This window comes from Monodelphis domestica, chromosome 1 (assembly GCF_027887165.1).
Source record: "Monodelphis domestica isolate mMonDom1 chromosome 1, mMonDom1.pri, whole genome shotgun sequence".
Lineage (NCBI taxonomy): Eukaryota > Metazoa > Chordata > Mammalia > Didelphimorphia > Didelphidae > Monodelphis > Monodelphis domestica.
The window spans coordinates 291,020,253-291,037,534 of record NC_077227.1 but is presented as its reverse complement, the minus strand read 5'-3'; the positions used below and the strand labels follow the sequence as shown (position 1 = coordinate 291,037,534).

Below are 17,282 nucleotides of genomic sequence, written 5' to 3'. Positions count from 1 at the left end.
GGTGCAACAGGCAAAGAAAGCTTTAGCTAGGAGGAGCTAACAAGACTCCCTCTTTGTTAGAGAGAAGGAAAGTCAGGGACAGAGACCTGAGGGTGTAATCACGGGCTCCCTAAGAAGGTGGGGAAGGTTAAGGGCTACATGACTCCCTCACACATGTACCAGCTTATCTTCCTGCGGATTTTCCGTGACTCCGCCTCCTCTATGAACTAGTCCTACAGGCTGTTCTAGCTGGGTATTATTTTAATAGGTAAGGTGATGATTTTGTAGGATGAGGGAAATAATGCTGTTTGAACTTGGGGAAGGCGTGGCTAAGCAGTCAACCTTTCCCCCTCCTCCCTGGGCGCTTATCCAACCACCGAGGTTGCCAGCTCGGGATGCTGCGAGCTGATACCTCACTCCACTACTCCCCCCTCCCCCTCCCCCGCACAGGTTCCGACTCCTGATTGGGCAGTACCTTCCTGTTTCAGAGCGAGGTTCATTACCTCCTCTCACCAACCGGCGTCTCAGCTATAAAGGCCAGAACATGACGGCTACAGCAACGTCCTGCTCCAGTCTCAGGTCTTGCAGCGTTCGCCTCCCACTTTCCCCCTTAACTCTTGTTTAAAATTTCTAATTCTCCCAACCCCATCATGCCGAGGGGCTTTTTGGTGAAACGAACCAAGAGACTGGGAGGTTCTTACCGTGCGCGTCGAGTGGAAAGGGACTTTCACCTGCTGGGGCCCCAAGAGGCACCTCCTTTCCCCCGAGGGGCTTCCCCCAGTCCCCAAGAAAGCGTGACGGGTAAGGAGAGGTTGAAGTCCCCACTGGAAAAGCTAGAAAAGGAGGAGAGAGAGGCGACTTCGCGATTGTCAGCGTTCTGCCTAGAGGCCGTAGGAAGCAGAGGACCAGGTCGGCGCGAAGGCGCTGATTTGGGGCTGGGCGGAGGTTCGACTCCAGGTCCCAGTCCTAGCCCAGCTAAGCCGGCGGGCGCGGAGTTGCGCGGGACGTTCCTGGAGCGCTGCCTCAGCTCTCCTGCTTCGGCTGAGTCTTTCCCGGGGGGCACCACAGCCGCGGTTGCTTTCTCTTCCACAGTGGCAACCGTGTCTGCCCCATCTTCGGTGGAACAGCTTTTGATGCCTCTTCTGGCACCTTTCCCAGAAGCTACTCCAAAGCCAGACTCGGCTCCCCTCCCTGTTACTCTTCAGGGTTTGAAGCGGGGTACTGGGGACGACCGTCGTGATAAGAGACCTCCTGGGCCAGTGGCAGTGTCTGGGTCTGGGACAGCAGTGCTAGGTACCAAGAAACCGAAGGCTATGAGGAGGTTGAGCTTTGCAGATGAAGTAACCACATCCCCAGTCTTGGGGTTGAAAATCAAGGAGGAGGCTCCTGGGACCCCATCCCGAGGCCTTGAAGGCAGTCGAACGCCACTGGGTGAATTCATTTGCCAGCTGTGCAAAGAGGAATACTCAGATCCCTTCGCACTGGCTCAGCACCGCTGCTCCCGCATAGTGAGAGTTGAGTACCGTTGTCCCGAATGTGACAAGGTCTTCAGCTGCCCAGCCAACCTCGCATCCCACCGCCGGTGGCACAAGCCACGTCCTGCCAGTGCTTCCACAACTGTCCCCAGGGACGCGAAGGCCCTTCCTTCCTTTTCCTCTTCTTCCTTATTGTCTTCGGATTGCAGTTCTATTACCCCTTTCCTGCCAGAGGGTAAGGAGAACACCAGAGAGAAAAGGACTGAAGGTCAGCACCCTCATATTCGGGACAGCTCCCGGACCGATCAGCATCAAGACAGCTCCAACCCTGCAGCTACCCATGGTCAGGACATGAAGGCCACTCAGCACCCAGAGCCTCCGCTACCACAGGGTCCATATAACGAAAGGGCGTCGGGGCGTCGGGTCCCAGGTACAGGGAATGGCAATGGAGATGGGGTATCTGAGGTTTTCTTGTGTCCATATTGTCACAAGAAGTTCCGCCGCCAAGCTTATTTGCGAAAGCATTTGGGCACTCATCAGGCAAGTTCAACCCTAGCGCTCACCCCCGGCTACAGTACAGAGCAGAGTTTGCAGCTTGCTTTCCCATGCCCGCTTTGCGGGGCGCACTTCCCGTCGGCCGACATTAGAGACAAGCACCGGTTGTGGCACGCAGTGCGAGAGGAAATGCTATTACCTTCTTTAGCAGGGGCGCCGCCAGAGGGACCAAGTGGAGGGAGAGCTGCTGAAGAAGATACTCAACAGATCTTTCCATGCAAGCACTGTCCATCCACCTTCTTCAGTTCATTGGGGCTAACTCGCCATATTAATAAATGTCACCCGTCGGAAAGCCGGCAGGTGTTGTTGCTTCAGATGCCACTCAGACCCGGTTGCTGAGTACGTAGAGAATTAAGACTGGGACGGAGCCTGGAAGTAAAAAATGGTCGCTGTGAGTGGCTGCGGGACCTCTTCCAACTGGTAAAAATGCTCTCACCTCCTCTTTCCTTACCTACCTTTCTTTCTTAAAGGCTTCCCGGAGCTCAATCACTCGGAGACTAGAAAGTACTATGTGACTTGTAATTCCTATGGAACGTCTAGATGAATGCTTGTCTAGAAAGGACTAATAAAATATCTTTTTAGCCACTTAGTGTGGTTATTGCTGATTTTGCTTCCGTTGTCATCAGAGGCACCCATATCATTTCTCTAATTTTTCACTGTACATTCTGTGAAGACATAATTGGTGCCAAACTTACAAAGAAGCAAGGTTTCAAGCAAGATGTGACTGTGGGCAATACAGTTAAAGTAAAATTCAGAGGGCTTTTGCTTACATTTCTTGTAGGTCTTGAGTACCTTGTAAACATCTCCCTTTTCCAATTCCATTAAACTTATCCGTCCCATAGAAAGTGGGGAAAAGTGCTAATTAACTGCTAGAAGGATTATTTCAATTTACACTTTTGTGTAAGGTAAACTTGCTTAAACTGCATAAAAATAACTTAACCCCACATTAGCCTGGTTTCCTGAAGTTAAATTTTTCTCTCTTTAGCAACGTTTCACTCAATTTGTGTAATTCTTTTGTTGGAAATCTTATTTCTTGTACTAAAAATGAACCTACAGTAAGATGTAATCCACTATGAAATTGAAAGACGACTCATTTACCATTTAAAAAAGTGTTTTTACAGCTACAAGGTTTTTAAATTTTAATTTCTAGTTGCTTTTTTAAAACCATAATCGTTGTATATTCTATACATCCTTGTCCTTGCTTCTATTAGCCAGAGGCTGGGAAACTGGCTATTGCTTATATGACAAATAGCCCTGTTTGTGTATGGTGCTCACCAAATAAATTTGTGTCTTGTGTTATTTGTTTGGTCATCCTTACCTTTACACGTAGCATCTAGATACCACTTAAATACACAGTGGGCTCAAGAGAAAAAAGGAAGAAATAATTTTAAATAGAAGCTGGGATAATTTCTCTTTTAAATAATTCAAATCCCAGAAGAGAACAGATACTGTATCTTTGTAAACACTTCTTTCTCATTAAATATTGGCTGTTTAATTCCACCTTCCTTAAAAAAAATTGATATGTTCAATTTTGGACTTAAATTGAACACTTTAAAAAAGGACTGGGGGCTCAAAAATCTTTTTATGGTTTGTTTCAAAGTGATTATTTCATTAATTCTCATTCTCAAAAATTCCTTTTGCATTTTTATTTCATCATAGCTTCCTAGTGTTAAAATTTTTTTTTTGGGGGGAGAAGCACATTAGAAATGGAACAGCGACTTATTTCCATAATTCTCCACCTTAGGGTAGCCTTTTAGATTGTTCCAACTTTTATCTTAACTTTTTGAACTCCATCAGGTCCCATGCACCTAAAAAAAAGGCTACTTTCTACAGCTAAATAGGAGTTTTGTGTTTCCAATTGTTTTTTCTGCCTACTTGGAAAAAGAAGCCACCAGTCTTTGAAACAGGGCCAAGATTTGAATTATTTTCTTAAAAAAATAAAACAATTTCCCAGTCTTTCCTACAGAAAGTTTCAGTCTATCATATGAAAGAAGCATTAACAAAAATCTATTTGAGAAATTAGCATCAAGCAAACCGAGATGATTATTGGAATAACTCAAACTGCTTGGAATAAGAAGTTACTGGGGAGCAATCTTAGATAAGGGAATGTATGCCCATCTATTTTTGTGAACTGAGTTCAAAGTACACCCCCAGAAACAAGAATTCAAATCTATTTTAAGAACTAAGTTCATCCATTACCATTTATTAATCACAGAAATAAGATCTTTCAACTCTACTTGGTACCTAAAATGCATAAGACACTAAAGCTTAATCAACACTCAAAAACAGAAAGTGGTAAGAATAATTTTTATTGTATCATTAAATATTATGTTATCTTTTCTTTAACAATTACAAATCTGTAGATACTAGATGAATGACCATACATAATTTATATTTCTGTGTTTGCCTGTATGATGTATTTACACATGCAGTTAGAACTGATGCCATGCTACATTTCCTTAGGAGAGATGCCACTCAAGACAAAATATGAGCAGCTCATCTGTTGTAGGAAAATACCTCTGGAGGAGTGGATTGTGTACTGATCCACACCTATAAGTTCAATTTTAACAATAGATTAAAGTCAGACTCCTGGATAATATTCCCTTATCTTCTTTAATAGTACACATAATTTTGAGTAAGGAAATTACATTGGAAAAATACTTCTTTTTCCACATATAAGAAAAAACTATTGATCCACCAAGATCCTGTGGCCAGATGACCTGGGCCACAATCTCCAAACAGAATGGCATTGAACAGTGATACCATTTTAAAAGGAAAATTATAAAAATAATTGGAAGGCAAGCATAAGTCAGAGTGCAGCACAGTGATTTTTCTCATTTTTTGATTTGTCATTGTATTATCCACATGGCTAGGAAATGAGACACTGTTTTGGGAAAGAAAACCTAATATTAAAAAAAATTTCAAGTGGAAACTAAAATACTAAAAGACAATTTATTGTAATTATTTTATTCTTATAACATAAATAATCTATACACATCCTGTGCATTAACGACTTTGTGTCTTTTGCTAGAACTTTACAAATGCTTAAATTTGAAATTGTACATTAAAAAAATTGTACATATTTAGCTTGCTAAGAAAGTTACAATGGAAACAATAAATAACAGTGAGATCATTTTCTCCAATTCCATTTTGGTTTTGTGTTAACCATGGAGTTAAAAGTGATAATTTAGACATAATTATCAAGAAAGTTAAAGGGTATAGTATGTAAGCTGTACCAAAAGAGTGAAAGTTGAGTATAACTAAAAACCCCACAGAAATCTCAAAGCTAAAATACTGAAATAAAATATCAGTGTTGTTTTCTAAAATAAGTATAGAGGAAGGAACATGTGTGATGGCAGACATACATCTGGTTAAATTTTTTTGGGAAAACATTGTCAGTGCTAATTCAACTGCTCAAGACTAATGCTTGTCATTTAAAAAAACTGCAGAATTGCTTGTCTCCTTAGGATTTATTGGCCGACCCTGAGGAGCGGCGCAGCTTCATAGACATTCGGCTCTTGCTGGTTCGTGGGGACATTGGAGAAGCTAAATCGGTCCCATCCATCTGTGCTGCTGTTGAAATTTCGCTGGGTAGAGTCTCCAGGCAGGAGCCTGTGGGGAGACAGTAAGAAACAGACTAGTTAGTACCAATACCCTAGCAATGCACCCCATAAAAAAAGAACTCTTCAAATAAGCAAAATTTGTTCACTAGAATGCCCTAGTAAGTATTGTAAACTCACTGATTTGGTGGCTTCTGCTACCATGTCAGCAGGAAAAAAACCATCAAATCAAGGGGACAACTAACCAGTGCCCCAAGAAGCAGCAATGGGAAGCAATTTCCTTGCAAACAGGAAGGGGAAGGATCTATAGCCACCATCAGCATGCAGGGTTCAAGATGCAGGTGAGGAGGACTAGTTCCTTTACAGCAGGCTTCAGAGTGTAGGCATTCACAGCTTAAATATAAGAGTCTGAAATTGTCCCCAGTCACAAAAGCTAGATGTTCAAATGAAAGTCATTAAAGGTATAATTTCCTTTATGGAAAGAACCAAAGTGAATACCCAAGAGTCAAAGATTCTAAAATCAAAATCTGTCTAAATGGAAAAATTGTTTCAAAGACTACTGTAATTTAGGACAGATTAACAATACTATTTCCTTTATTTGAAATTTCCAGTTCTTCCACAGAAATAAAGGTAATCAGTAGAAAAATCTGAAAATGCAAAAAAAGGGAAAACAAATGAAAATATTTAGCCACTGAGGTTAAGCCCCGTTATTAAGAAAGTTAGCTCTTCTCATTTAAATGTTGTTTCCATAGAGCATAAGTCTCTTCTGAACAAAACAAAAAACAAAATTACATAAACTTGCAGAGACAACAAAGAAAATGTTGCAAGCGTGACACAGTAACTGTCTAGAGTAGTTTGTAGACTATGGATTCCAAGGCATGTTTATTTATAGACTCTCCATCATCCATCACCACAGGATATATAATCACAAGATCATAGATTTGGAGCTGTAAGGGACTTTAGAAATAATTTAGTTCAACCCCCTCATTTTACAGATAAGGAATCTGAGGCCCAAAAAGTTTAAGCTCATACATTTAAACCACAGAGCCAATACTTGAAACAGGTTCTTTGACTTCAAAAAAGCATCCTATTGTGCCACACTGCCTATCATGGACATTTTTGACTAAATTTATTACTAAAATATCAAATCTTATGCAACTAATAAATTGGGTAATGAACATAGATTCCTAATTTGGTATTATAGTAAATGGAAGTCTCGCAGTTTTGCTACTACTTCAAGTTTCCCAGTTATAATTGATATCTCAATTTAGTTTTGCCTTTATTCATTTGCAAAACTGAAATTATAAATAGTAATAAGGCAAATTAAAATTTTCGTAGGGATTTAGATCTTGTTGAGTTGTGAGTTAACTTAAGTGCATTTAGTAAATCTCATCACAACTCAAAGTGCCTAAAGTACTTACAAGGTCAAATATCATAACTGTATTGAAGAAATGTGCATTCCTTTAAGAAAACAGTTATTGTTCAAGCAAAATCCATTCTTTCTTAACTGGGATTATAATGATTAGAATGACCTCCAACATATCCTAAAATATAAGGAAATGTGCCATTCTATTCCCCCTTTATTATCTAGCTTGGCTCAACCATTAGAGCTCATGAATCACTGGCCCCCTTCAGAAAAGCATTGCAGACAGAAGGCAGAGGGAAGATAGGAGCCCATGCTTGTCTGGTAGAGCACACCATTCTTAGCAAGAATGAAAGGGGCTTCCTCTGGCTTTTTTACCTTGAGATGGCCAATGCTTTCTAGTGGAGGTTTGGGGAGGAAGAGAACTATCACTGCATTTCTTTCTTTGTTGTTAATGAAGAAATGATGAAAAAGTAGAGAGAAGAGAGGAAACAGGAGAGAAGATAGATATAATAGATATGAGACACACTGCAGGGTTTGACAGGTGTTAACTAAGGAACAGAGAAGAGAGTAATCAGATTTTGGTTATATAACATGGGAATGGTTAGGGTGATGAATGGTTCACAGTTAAAGCTGTTTTGTAAAACCAACATATTGTACTTACCAACTAAAAGTTACACAGGAAGACAGAAAAGAAGAAGAAAAAAGAAGTCTATAAATAGCCCCAAACCACTGGACTTCTAATGCTTCTCCCGAACTCATGGCATGCTTTCTTAATCACATTATTATGAGAGCTTTCAAACTATATAAAACTCAACAAAAATAAAAATCTCTCCTCATGGAAACCCCACCAAATCCATTGAGGACTGAATCAAGGTTCTTGTTATTTGGTGGTCATTATATTGAGCATATGACCCTTGAATGTACAGATCCCCAAGCAACTTATGATCTCCTAGGATGATATGCATTAAATTTCAACTCAAAATAAATAATTTTCAATAGACATGAAAATAAAATTCCATTTCTGATAAGATATGACTTTTATAGGGTGATGAGGTAATAATATTAATGTATTTAATTTTACTGCGTTATAGGAGAATACAAGCTACAGAAAGTTCATGAGTTACTCTTTGGACATAGGCTGTCTCTATTTGGAGTTAATAAAATGAATCAACTCTAGCCCTTCCTTTCCCCTAAAAAAAAATCCATGTGGTTTGCTGTTACTAGTTAACACCATCATTACAAATAGTCACAATCAATATGGCTGTAATGATCTGCACTCATTGCAAGAATAAGTTAATAACTATGGTAGGTTTTTTTTTTTAAAGCATGATGTGATTTATTTTATTGGTCTCTAGACATATCCAGTTCAGAACTACAGATGTTTTGGTGTGACTATACCCACTGAAGATTTTTAATATTGTAAATTCAGAAGAAAGACTCAAGCTAATTAGATTTAATCTTGAACACAAAAAAGTAAAAGTAAGTGAACTTTGGAATTGAACAAATAAAAGAAGGAACTTGGAAAAAAATTTTTTTATCAGATGAAAAAAGCAGGTTAATTCACCGTTTATGGAAATTTCTAGAACCTAGAACAGTTTTTCTTGCACATAATAGGCACTTAATAATAATGGTCTGTTGAATTAAACTAAAGTGAATCAGGGAAAACATTTTGTCTCTAAGATTTCTGATAGATAACTCTAAGATTTTTATCATTCATTGATTCAGTTGACAAAACATTTATCTGATATATCCCAAATCCTGGTTTGAGGTTCTTTCATTTGGTTACGGGATAGGAACAGCATGTACAAAGATAAGTATATTATAAAATTATTTCCAGTGCAGAGGGTACCAATAACTGAGGCAGAGATCAATCAGGGCAGAGGTGGTACTTGAGGTACAGTCATAGAGGACAGGATTGTGAAGATGGGAGATGAAATATATGATATAGTGAATGGCAAGGAGTCCAATTTGGCTGGAATATATGTGATATAGGCTAATGTACCATAAGCAAAAAAAAAGGAAGTTGAAGGATGATAGTGAAGGGTTTTGGATTTGATGAAAAAGAATTTGCATAGAATCCCCAAACTTTTTGAGTGACATGCACTATCAGATCTGTGCTTTAAGAATTTCATTTTGGCAAGGACATGAAATTAGAGAGGGGGAAAGAAAAACCTGTGTCGAGGAGGCCAATTAATACAGCGTTTAGGTTGGCACAGCAGATGGTGTTGGATTTGGAGTCAGGAAAGCCACAGTTCAAAACTCTCTTTTAAAAACTCTTTATCTTCTGTCTTAGAATCAGTAGTATCAGTTCTAAGGCAGAAGTAAGGGCTAGACAAGTGGGATTAAGTGACTTGACCAGTGTTACATAGCTAGGAAGTGTCTGAGACAAGATTTGAACCCAGATTCTCCTGATTCCAGGCCTGGCTTTCTATTCACTGAGCCACCTAGTTGCCATTCACAGTTCAAATCTTGATCAAGAATTTACAAGTTGTGAGACTAGCACAAGTGACTTGCAGAGTCAATGCAAAGACCTAATTTTGTTGACTGTAAAATGAATACAACAACAGTACTTATCTCACAGGCTTGTTGTGAGGATCAAATGAGAAAAAAATAAAGGTTTGTTTTTTTAAAAACAAATTTAACATGCTCCACAAACACTATTATTATTTTTAGTCTAGGTGTTGAGGTCTTAAATTAGGGTAATATGATATGACAGTTGAACTTATATGGGCTGATATCACCAAAAGAGTATAAAGAGATAACAAAAGATGCAGATAGAGATGATCCTATAAAGAATAAGAAGTAGCCATATAATTAGGAAAACCAAGTCATGAACTCATCCTGGAGAGCATTCTGGAGAAGGGACAACTCATCCATGTCAAACTGCAAAAAGGTCAAGAAGTAGAAAGACAGAAATTATTATGGTATTTGGTATATAAAAGAACATTTGTAACTTTGGAGAGAGAAGTCTTAGTTGAGTTATAAGTTTGGAAATCAGATTGTAAGGGGTTGAGCAGTGAGAACAGAGAATGTGGGAAACAGTGTAGACAACTTGTTTTAGGACTCTTTATGAAAGGGAATGGTTCAGTGAAGGTTTTTTAAGGCTGAGGGAGACAAGCATGTTTGAAAGCATACAGGAAGATGCCATTAGATAAGGAGAATGACTTGTGGGAGGCAAGCTTCCAGGGAAGATGGGATCAGACAGAAGTACAGGTTGATCTTGGGGAAGAGACATCAAAACATAGTTTCTTTGAGAGATATATAATAGATCTCATATAGCATTTAACAATGATAATTTAGCAAGACTCCTTATTCCAATTAAGATAAGGTTAAGATAGCATGGAAAAACCATCATTAAAATTAAAACTAATGTAGTACTGAAAAAAATAAGCAGGTAAATAAGCTTTTTCACTTCAAGACAAACTATCATTTTAGATTTTCACAAAGTGAAATATAAGAATTTGAGACTTTTTGGTAACCTCAAAGCCCCCAAATTTTCAGTATCATTCTTGGAGTTCTCTCACTTATAAATAAGAAGTATCCTCAGAAGATAACTTTTAAAGAATGGCTGAAAATATTTGAACAGAAACATTTTGTTGGAAAAAAACAATACAGAAATTGAGCAAATAATGATTGTCCCAGAAACTTTAATTAGCCAATAACCACAATCAGTTAACAAACATTTCTTAGTCAATTAGCATCTTATTAAGTGGGTATTATTTGCTAGACACTATGCTGAGGGCTGAGGATGACAAAAAAAAGTAAAATTATAGAAATACAAGCTTAGGCAATGAAAGGGAACATCTTCCCACTGGCATTTCCATATACTATGTTTTTTAAAAATGATTTTAAAAGATGAGTTCAAACCAACTTATGTCTCGAATCATGTAAAGTGAATTCAAGAGTAGTAGATTTTTATGTATTACATTTTATAGAGGAGGATACCAAGCCAGAAGAATTATGTAAGGTTAAAGCTATACTACTTAATGATGGATTGACTGTTTTGATGGTCCATCTAGTCAAAATTTTTGGTGTAAGAATCAGCTTATGATTATTTTATTGAACCTGATTATCATGAAATTATATCTGATTACAGGGAAAGATCAGATTTTGAGAATGGCAAATCTGAGGTTACAGCTAAAGCCCAATACAGGGCTTTTCATTATTATTTTGTATGAATAATTTTAATAGTATGTAAACTGTAATACAGCTGTAACTTGAATAGTACTTTATAATGTTCTTATTATGGGAACCTGAAAATCATTAAGGCTTTAGAGATGGCCAATTATTAATTCCAAATGAAGAGTTTTATATTTTAAAAATATTGCATTGAATTGAGAGGCCAGTCTCTTAGTTTACAAAATACTAACATTTCTTCTGTCTTTTTTCAGTCATGTCCATGTAGTATGATCCTATGCATTCATGACAGTGGTAAGCAAACAGTCATATGTTAGCTGAAACAGTGAGGGAAAATAATGAAGCTGATGTCAAAATGAGCAATCCTGTTGCCTCAAATTTTAATTTAATTATGAAGTAAATTAATACAGCACACAAAATGACTTTTACAGTACAAGCTGTAACGGTATAGTTGCTCTTGGGAAAAATGATTAGAACTTAACTTGCTCAGTTGAACAATATTTTTGTTGGTGTTTCTAAATTTCACTAATATGGCTAATGGATTAGAAGATTCTCTTTTGAAAATCTTCCTTTCATTTATACACCCTTAAAAGGGCTGCTTCCATATAAATGTTTCAGTATGTTGCTTCAGCTTTGAAAATAGCAAACCACTGGTATTTCTAAAACTGGAATTGGAATTCAGTGTGGCTCACTTGGGTACCATTTATAAATCATAATAGTTAAGAAAAAAATTTCTCCAAAGGTTAAATAGTGGATGGAAAATGAAATATCAATAATTATATGTGGATTCCAAAGAGTTAGCTGTTTGCCAGAATGAAGTCCATTTTCATATTCTGGTATTCTAGTATTCATTATTTTTTATTTATATATAATATTTATTATTTATATCAACCAGGAATTTAAAAGTTTTTTTAAAGTTCATTTCTTCTCTTTGTTTATAATACCATAAATTAAGTATTAAGGTGAATGTATGCTGTGAAAATTTCTTAGGTATGAATATGAATATGTAGGATATGAACGAATGTGAATAGGTAGGATCCCATGTTTTAGAAATCAGCCTGGGAGGGATGGGAGATACTCAAGAATAAAATTTTCAAAACAAAAGGAAACCTTTTTAATGAAATTTGCCAACTGAGATTTTAATCAGAAATATTTAAAGGATGGAAAGCCAGGTAACAGAAGATCTTTCTGCCTCTGGTCTGTCTCTTTCAGTTTGATCCAAAGTTGAGGACAACAAAAAAGGGCGTTTTTATATTATATTGGAAGGATAAGGATGATAAAAGAGATAGGGGTTGGGGACATGGGATGGTAATAGACAACATAAAAAAGGAAAAGCTGTCCAATTCTTTGTCTTTTTTTCTTTGTTGCAAAGGAGAATGATCTTTATACATGAAATGATAGTACAAAAATGGCAAACCTAAGATTAATGAGAGCATCTTAATTACCCTTGATGAATGCAAGATTCATAGCTGAGATGGACTAAATCTTCTAGTCCTGAAAGAATTGGCAGACATGATTTTTGGAGACTCTTTTCATGATACTTGAAAGATTATAGAAAATGGTAAAGGTACTAAAAGATTAGAAAAGGGTAAATGTCCCAATGTTCAAAAAAGGGAAGAAAATAAGAGTCTAAACAGGAGGCCTGTGTTTGATTTTGATTCTTTGAAAAAAGCCAGAAGAGAGCATTAAGGATACCCAAAATTTAGAAAGGGAAGTGATGACTTTCAGCATGGTTCCATCTAGAACAGGTCATACAAGAATAATATCTCTTTACTGAAACAGTTGTTGAGGGGAATGCTGTAAATATAGTTTATATAGATTTTAGCAACACTTTTGATAAAATATCTCATACTATTCTGGTGAAGATGGAGAGACACAAATTAGATAATAATATTAATTAATAGATAAATCAGAGACAGTTTGATGTATGGACTCAAAAAGTCAATGTCTACTTGGCAGGATTTCCTCAGATATGTTCTTGCTCTTTTGCTGTTTCACATATTTTATACATGACTTGGATTAAAGATAGTATGTATAATGCAGCATATACATAATACAAAGTATGCTCCTCAAATTTGTGGATAAGACAGATAACAGAGTAAGGACCCAAGTAAGAGTATTGGGTAGAATCGAATAAGATGAATCAATTCAACAGGGATCAGTTTAAATTCTTGAATTCAGGTGCACAAAAATTTTTTTTTATCACAAATGTAAGACAGGGGAGGCAAAGATAAACAAGTTTCTCTGAAAAGGATCTGAATTGAAAAAACCCAAATACTTAAGAACAAAGCAAAAATAAAACCACACTTGCAAGTTTAATGAGTTAGCAATATCATATGGGAGGCAAAAAAAATCTAATGTGATCTTGAGCTGTATTGAGGGAGCTGATAGTTTTAAAGGATTTTGGTCTTAGCAAAACTCATCTAGGGTATTGTGTTAGTTCTTGGTACCATTATCTAAGAAGGACATTGGTGAACTGGAGAATTTCCTTGGTACTGAAGGGCTATAACATATTTGAGGACTAGACAAGGCATGTTCAGTCTGGAGAAAAGAAGACTTGCCAGGAACATGACAGCTCTGTTCAAGTATGTGAAGGAACAACATGGGGAAGAGGGGTTAGCTTTGTTTTCTTTTGTTTCAGGGGAAGAAGCAGGAGTGGAAGTTAAAAAGAAGCAAATGTCAGGAAAAAAACTTTCCAATAATTATTGATGATCTTAAGTACAATGAGCTACTTCAAGAGACGACAGGTTTCTTTTCCTTCAAATCAAAAGCTGGATATGATATAGTGGGGGATGCCTTTTGTATATCTGAAGTCCCTCCAACTCTGAAATTGTGATACTAGAAATATTTGTTATATTCACAGCTTATCAACCTAAACCAGGAGTTCTTAACCTGGGATCCATAGGGGTCTGTGGGTGGATTTCAGGGAGTCTGCGAATTGGAATGGGAAAAAAAATCACAGCTTTATTTTAATTTTTTTTTCTTTTGCAGCCTCTATGAGACCACAGCCTTTATAGACTATCAAAGGGGATCAGAACACAAAAAATGCTAAGAACCCCTGACCTAAACTGACCTGAAGGTAGAGTAAATAAATTCCCAAGTTACAAAATCAATTGTTGTATCACTCATATGTTGTTCTTACATGACAACCTCAAGTTTGAGTTTTCCCCTAAAAGCAAAAATGGTACACAACAAAAAGTTTACTATCTTTAACACTCAAATCTACCAGCATATGATCAAAATATTTAAGCAAAATGCAAATCATGTTGCAATAAAACTTCAAACTTGAAAACAATAATTTATTCCATTTCACTATTATATATAAATGAATTTAATTATGAAATTAGGAGAACATTTTAACTTAAATAATATGAACTGTAGTTACTCTAATGGCATATCAAAACTGAAAAGTCTTTACATAGAAATTTGGTATATAAATTGGTTATTTTGAAATGAATGTTCTAGTGGATTCTTAGAAAGAAATACCAAAGGTTTTGATATTTTTCATTCAAATGTCAGATAACAAAGGTGAAGATTTAAAAAAAAAATAAAGGATGAGAAGCAATCTGATAATGCTTGAACCTAGTTACTGGAAGACCAAAAGAACATTACATTAGCTCCTCAATGATTTTAGGGGTAAAAATAATTTCTCTTAAATATCAACTTACTGATTAGACTATTTTGAGAAATTAGGCTAAAAATACTGACTTGGTTTAAATGTGTAAAATGACTTTTAATGTTTAAAAGCTAGTATAAAGTATATAGTATCATCAACAAAGAAGAGTAATTGGGATGATTAATGGATTTAACTTTTGATAGCTTAGTTATAATAGAAGTTAAGCATTTTATTTTGAATAAATATGGTATTCTCAAGATGCTTTTTAAGCATCTTAATCTACATTTAATAAATTTTGAGACAAAACTCTAAATCATAATATCCATTGTTTTTGAAATCTGTAGTCTGGTAGGTACCATTATTTTGGCTTTATTTTTATTATGTTTATTCTCTCTTGCATTATTCCTATGACTTAAACAGTAATTACATGTAAGAAGGGCAATTCTAAATGAGTTAGGTAAAAAGAAAAAAATCCAAGAGAACACAGATCTGTTATCTTTTTTTTGGGGCCACGAAGTAATTCACTTCATTTTTATTTCATTATGTTTGAAAATTGTTTTTACCAAATGGTTCTAGGATAATTTTATTTGGCATAAAACATCCAATATTTTATGTGAAAATATTTTTGGCAATGTTAATATTTATATGAAAAATGCCTTTTCACCTCTGAAGTGTTTTTTTTTTTGTTTCATTAAACAATTTGTAGTTCTATTTTCCAAGTGTCTTTTAAAATGAATTACTTCTCATGCTCTCTATTTTGTACCCTAATGAATAATTTAAAAAACCCAGTCTCATTTAATTTTGGTAAAATTTGTGGGTTAAATATTTTACATGCCAAAAACTATTATCTATTTTAAATAAAAGTTTGATATTTCACCTTTGATATTTCATTCTTTGTCACTAAGCAATCAAGTAGCCAGGAATATGACTAGTATTCATGGAACCATTTTAAATTTACTTTTATAATCTTCGTCCATTTATCTACTCTCCACTCTCCACAGAATAATTTCAGATGGTATCATTCTGCTCAAAATTCATCTCAGCCTTTCTATCTCTTCTTAGATGGAAAATACTTTACTTCCATATCATTGTTATTTTCTTTAGGTTTTGCCCATGAATTTAAAATGCTATACATTTTTCCTCAATTTCTTTTTAATGACCACTTTATATAAGTCTAATCATATTTGCTAAATCCTAATCCAATTACTTTTATAAATCTTTTAGCAAATGATATTTCCCTCCTTAGAATAAGATGGATCAGATCATCTTAGTTGACGCCTAGAAAACAAAGTTTATGAAGTGAGGAATTTCAATTTTTTTGTATTCTTCTTCTACTGTTCCTTTTGGATGCCACTGTAGTATAGCAACTAATAATGCAAAGACATGTACACCAATGCCATCTATTTGGATTACTCGTTCATGCTGAGAAACAAAAACGTCAACATGATAATTTCACCAAAGAAATTTAATCATTTCAAAAAAAGCTTTTATCATTTAGTTATTTTTTTCCCAGAACCAGTGTTAGTTTTCATGCAGACCTGGGGTTAGTAAAAAACTAACTTTGGAAAAAATTTAGTAAAAACTTCTGAAATGTTTAGTGTGGAACCGGGGAAGCATTAGATTTGCAAATGCCTGAGTTATATAGCTTAGTACTCTAGTTTAAAAAAAAAAGAGTAAAAGAATAGAGGGTGAGTTTGGGACACTGTCTTACCTTTAGACAAACAGAACTGATATTTAATGATCTAAAGAGGGAAAATAAAATAAATGAAACAATCATAAGGAGTACAAAGTATTATCAGAACAGGATGTGGCCTGTTTGATGAGTTATTTGTTTTTACACTGATTTTTAAAAAAAGTTAATTGTGGAAAATGCAGTACCCTATTATATTTTAATATTAATCCTACCCCCTAAATTGAGTATTTCTAAGTTGAAGCCAGTTTTAAGCTTCATTTACTTAAAAAATATATAGAATGTCTGGATTTTTTTTTTGAATTATGAAATTTGTCCCTTCATAAATTCTGTGAGATTACATGTTCAAATTATGTTTCTTTTAAAGGAAGCTTAATGATTTCATAAAATACCACTGTTTCTTTATTAGATCAACATAAGTATTGGTGCTTGGACTTCTATGAAGATTGATGAACTGTTTAAAGCAGCTGCATTATAAAATAATTTTAGAAACTTGGACCTATCAAAGCTTTTCTGCTTTATTAGTGAAATATTAAATGAACAGTGTTTCTAGTTTACTCTCTAGTCATTCATTTTTGGCTTTAAGTCAGTCAAATTCATAGGTTATGATACATGCCACTAATGGTATTTTGGTGATTGTAATTTATTTCATTACAAGATAAGGTTTTCAATTACCTTTAGGGTTTTAGAAAAAGGGTACTGCATTTCAAATTCCAGTAAATTCTAATTCTAAATGCATTTCTAGAATTCTTACCTGCATCAGATGCTGAGTGATGATAGGGAGCAGGAGAAAAAACTTGTGCAGCAAAATCCTCAAATGTGGTTGGTTCTAGGTGGTGCTGGACAATTGACTGCAGATAGCGTGCCCTCTCTTCATAACTATTTTTCCGAAGTTAAGGATGAA

The 17,282-nt window shown here is 35.8% G+C and overlaps 2 protein-coding genes across 17 annotated transcripts in view; one reads left to right on the top strand and one right to left on the bottom strand.

Moving 5' to 3' along the window:
* The first annotated feature begins 484 nt into the window (after positions 1–484).
* Positions 485–3,571, top strand: INSM2 (INSM transcriptional repressor 2). Its single transcript, XM_001366135.3, has one exon. It carries the CDS (start codon positions 630–632, stop codon positions 2,346–2,348), a length of 1,719 nt encoding a protein of 572 aa, XP_001366172.1. The 5' UTR covers positions 485–629; the 3' UTR covers positions 2,349–3,571.
* Positions 3,572–4,302: 731 nt separating this feature from the next.
* RALGAPA1 (Ral GTPase activating protein catalytic subunit alpha 1) overlaps positions 4,303–17,282 on the bottom strand; it is a 314,990-nt gene continuing 302,010 nt past the window's right edge. For 15 of the 16 annotated variants that reach the window (XM_056811013.1, XM_056811018.1, XM_056811024.1 and 12 more), the window contains 2 exons: positions 17,133–17,257; positions 4,303–5,621 (listed from right to left, as the gene is read on the bottom strand). In XM_056811013.1, coding sequence (XP_056666991.1) covers positions 5,473–5,621; positions 17,133–17,257 — 274 coding nt within the window. In that variant the 3' untranslated portion in view covers positions 4,303–5,472. Of the gene's footprint in view, positions 5,622–16,399; positions 16,431–17,132; positions 17,258–17,282 lie in introns of all 16 variants that reach the window. The other variant, XM_056811015.1, reaches the window with a different exon arrangement.

Bases quoted from the DNA above. Each gene is read 5' to 3' on its own strand.
- INSM2 (XM_001366135.3), top strand. From the start codon at position 630: ATGCCGAGGGGCTTTTTGGTGAAACGAACCAAGAGACTGGGAGGTTCT.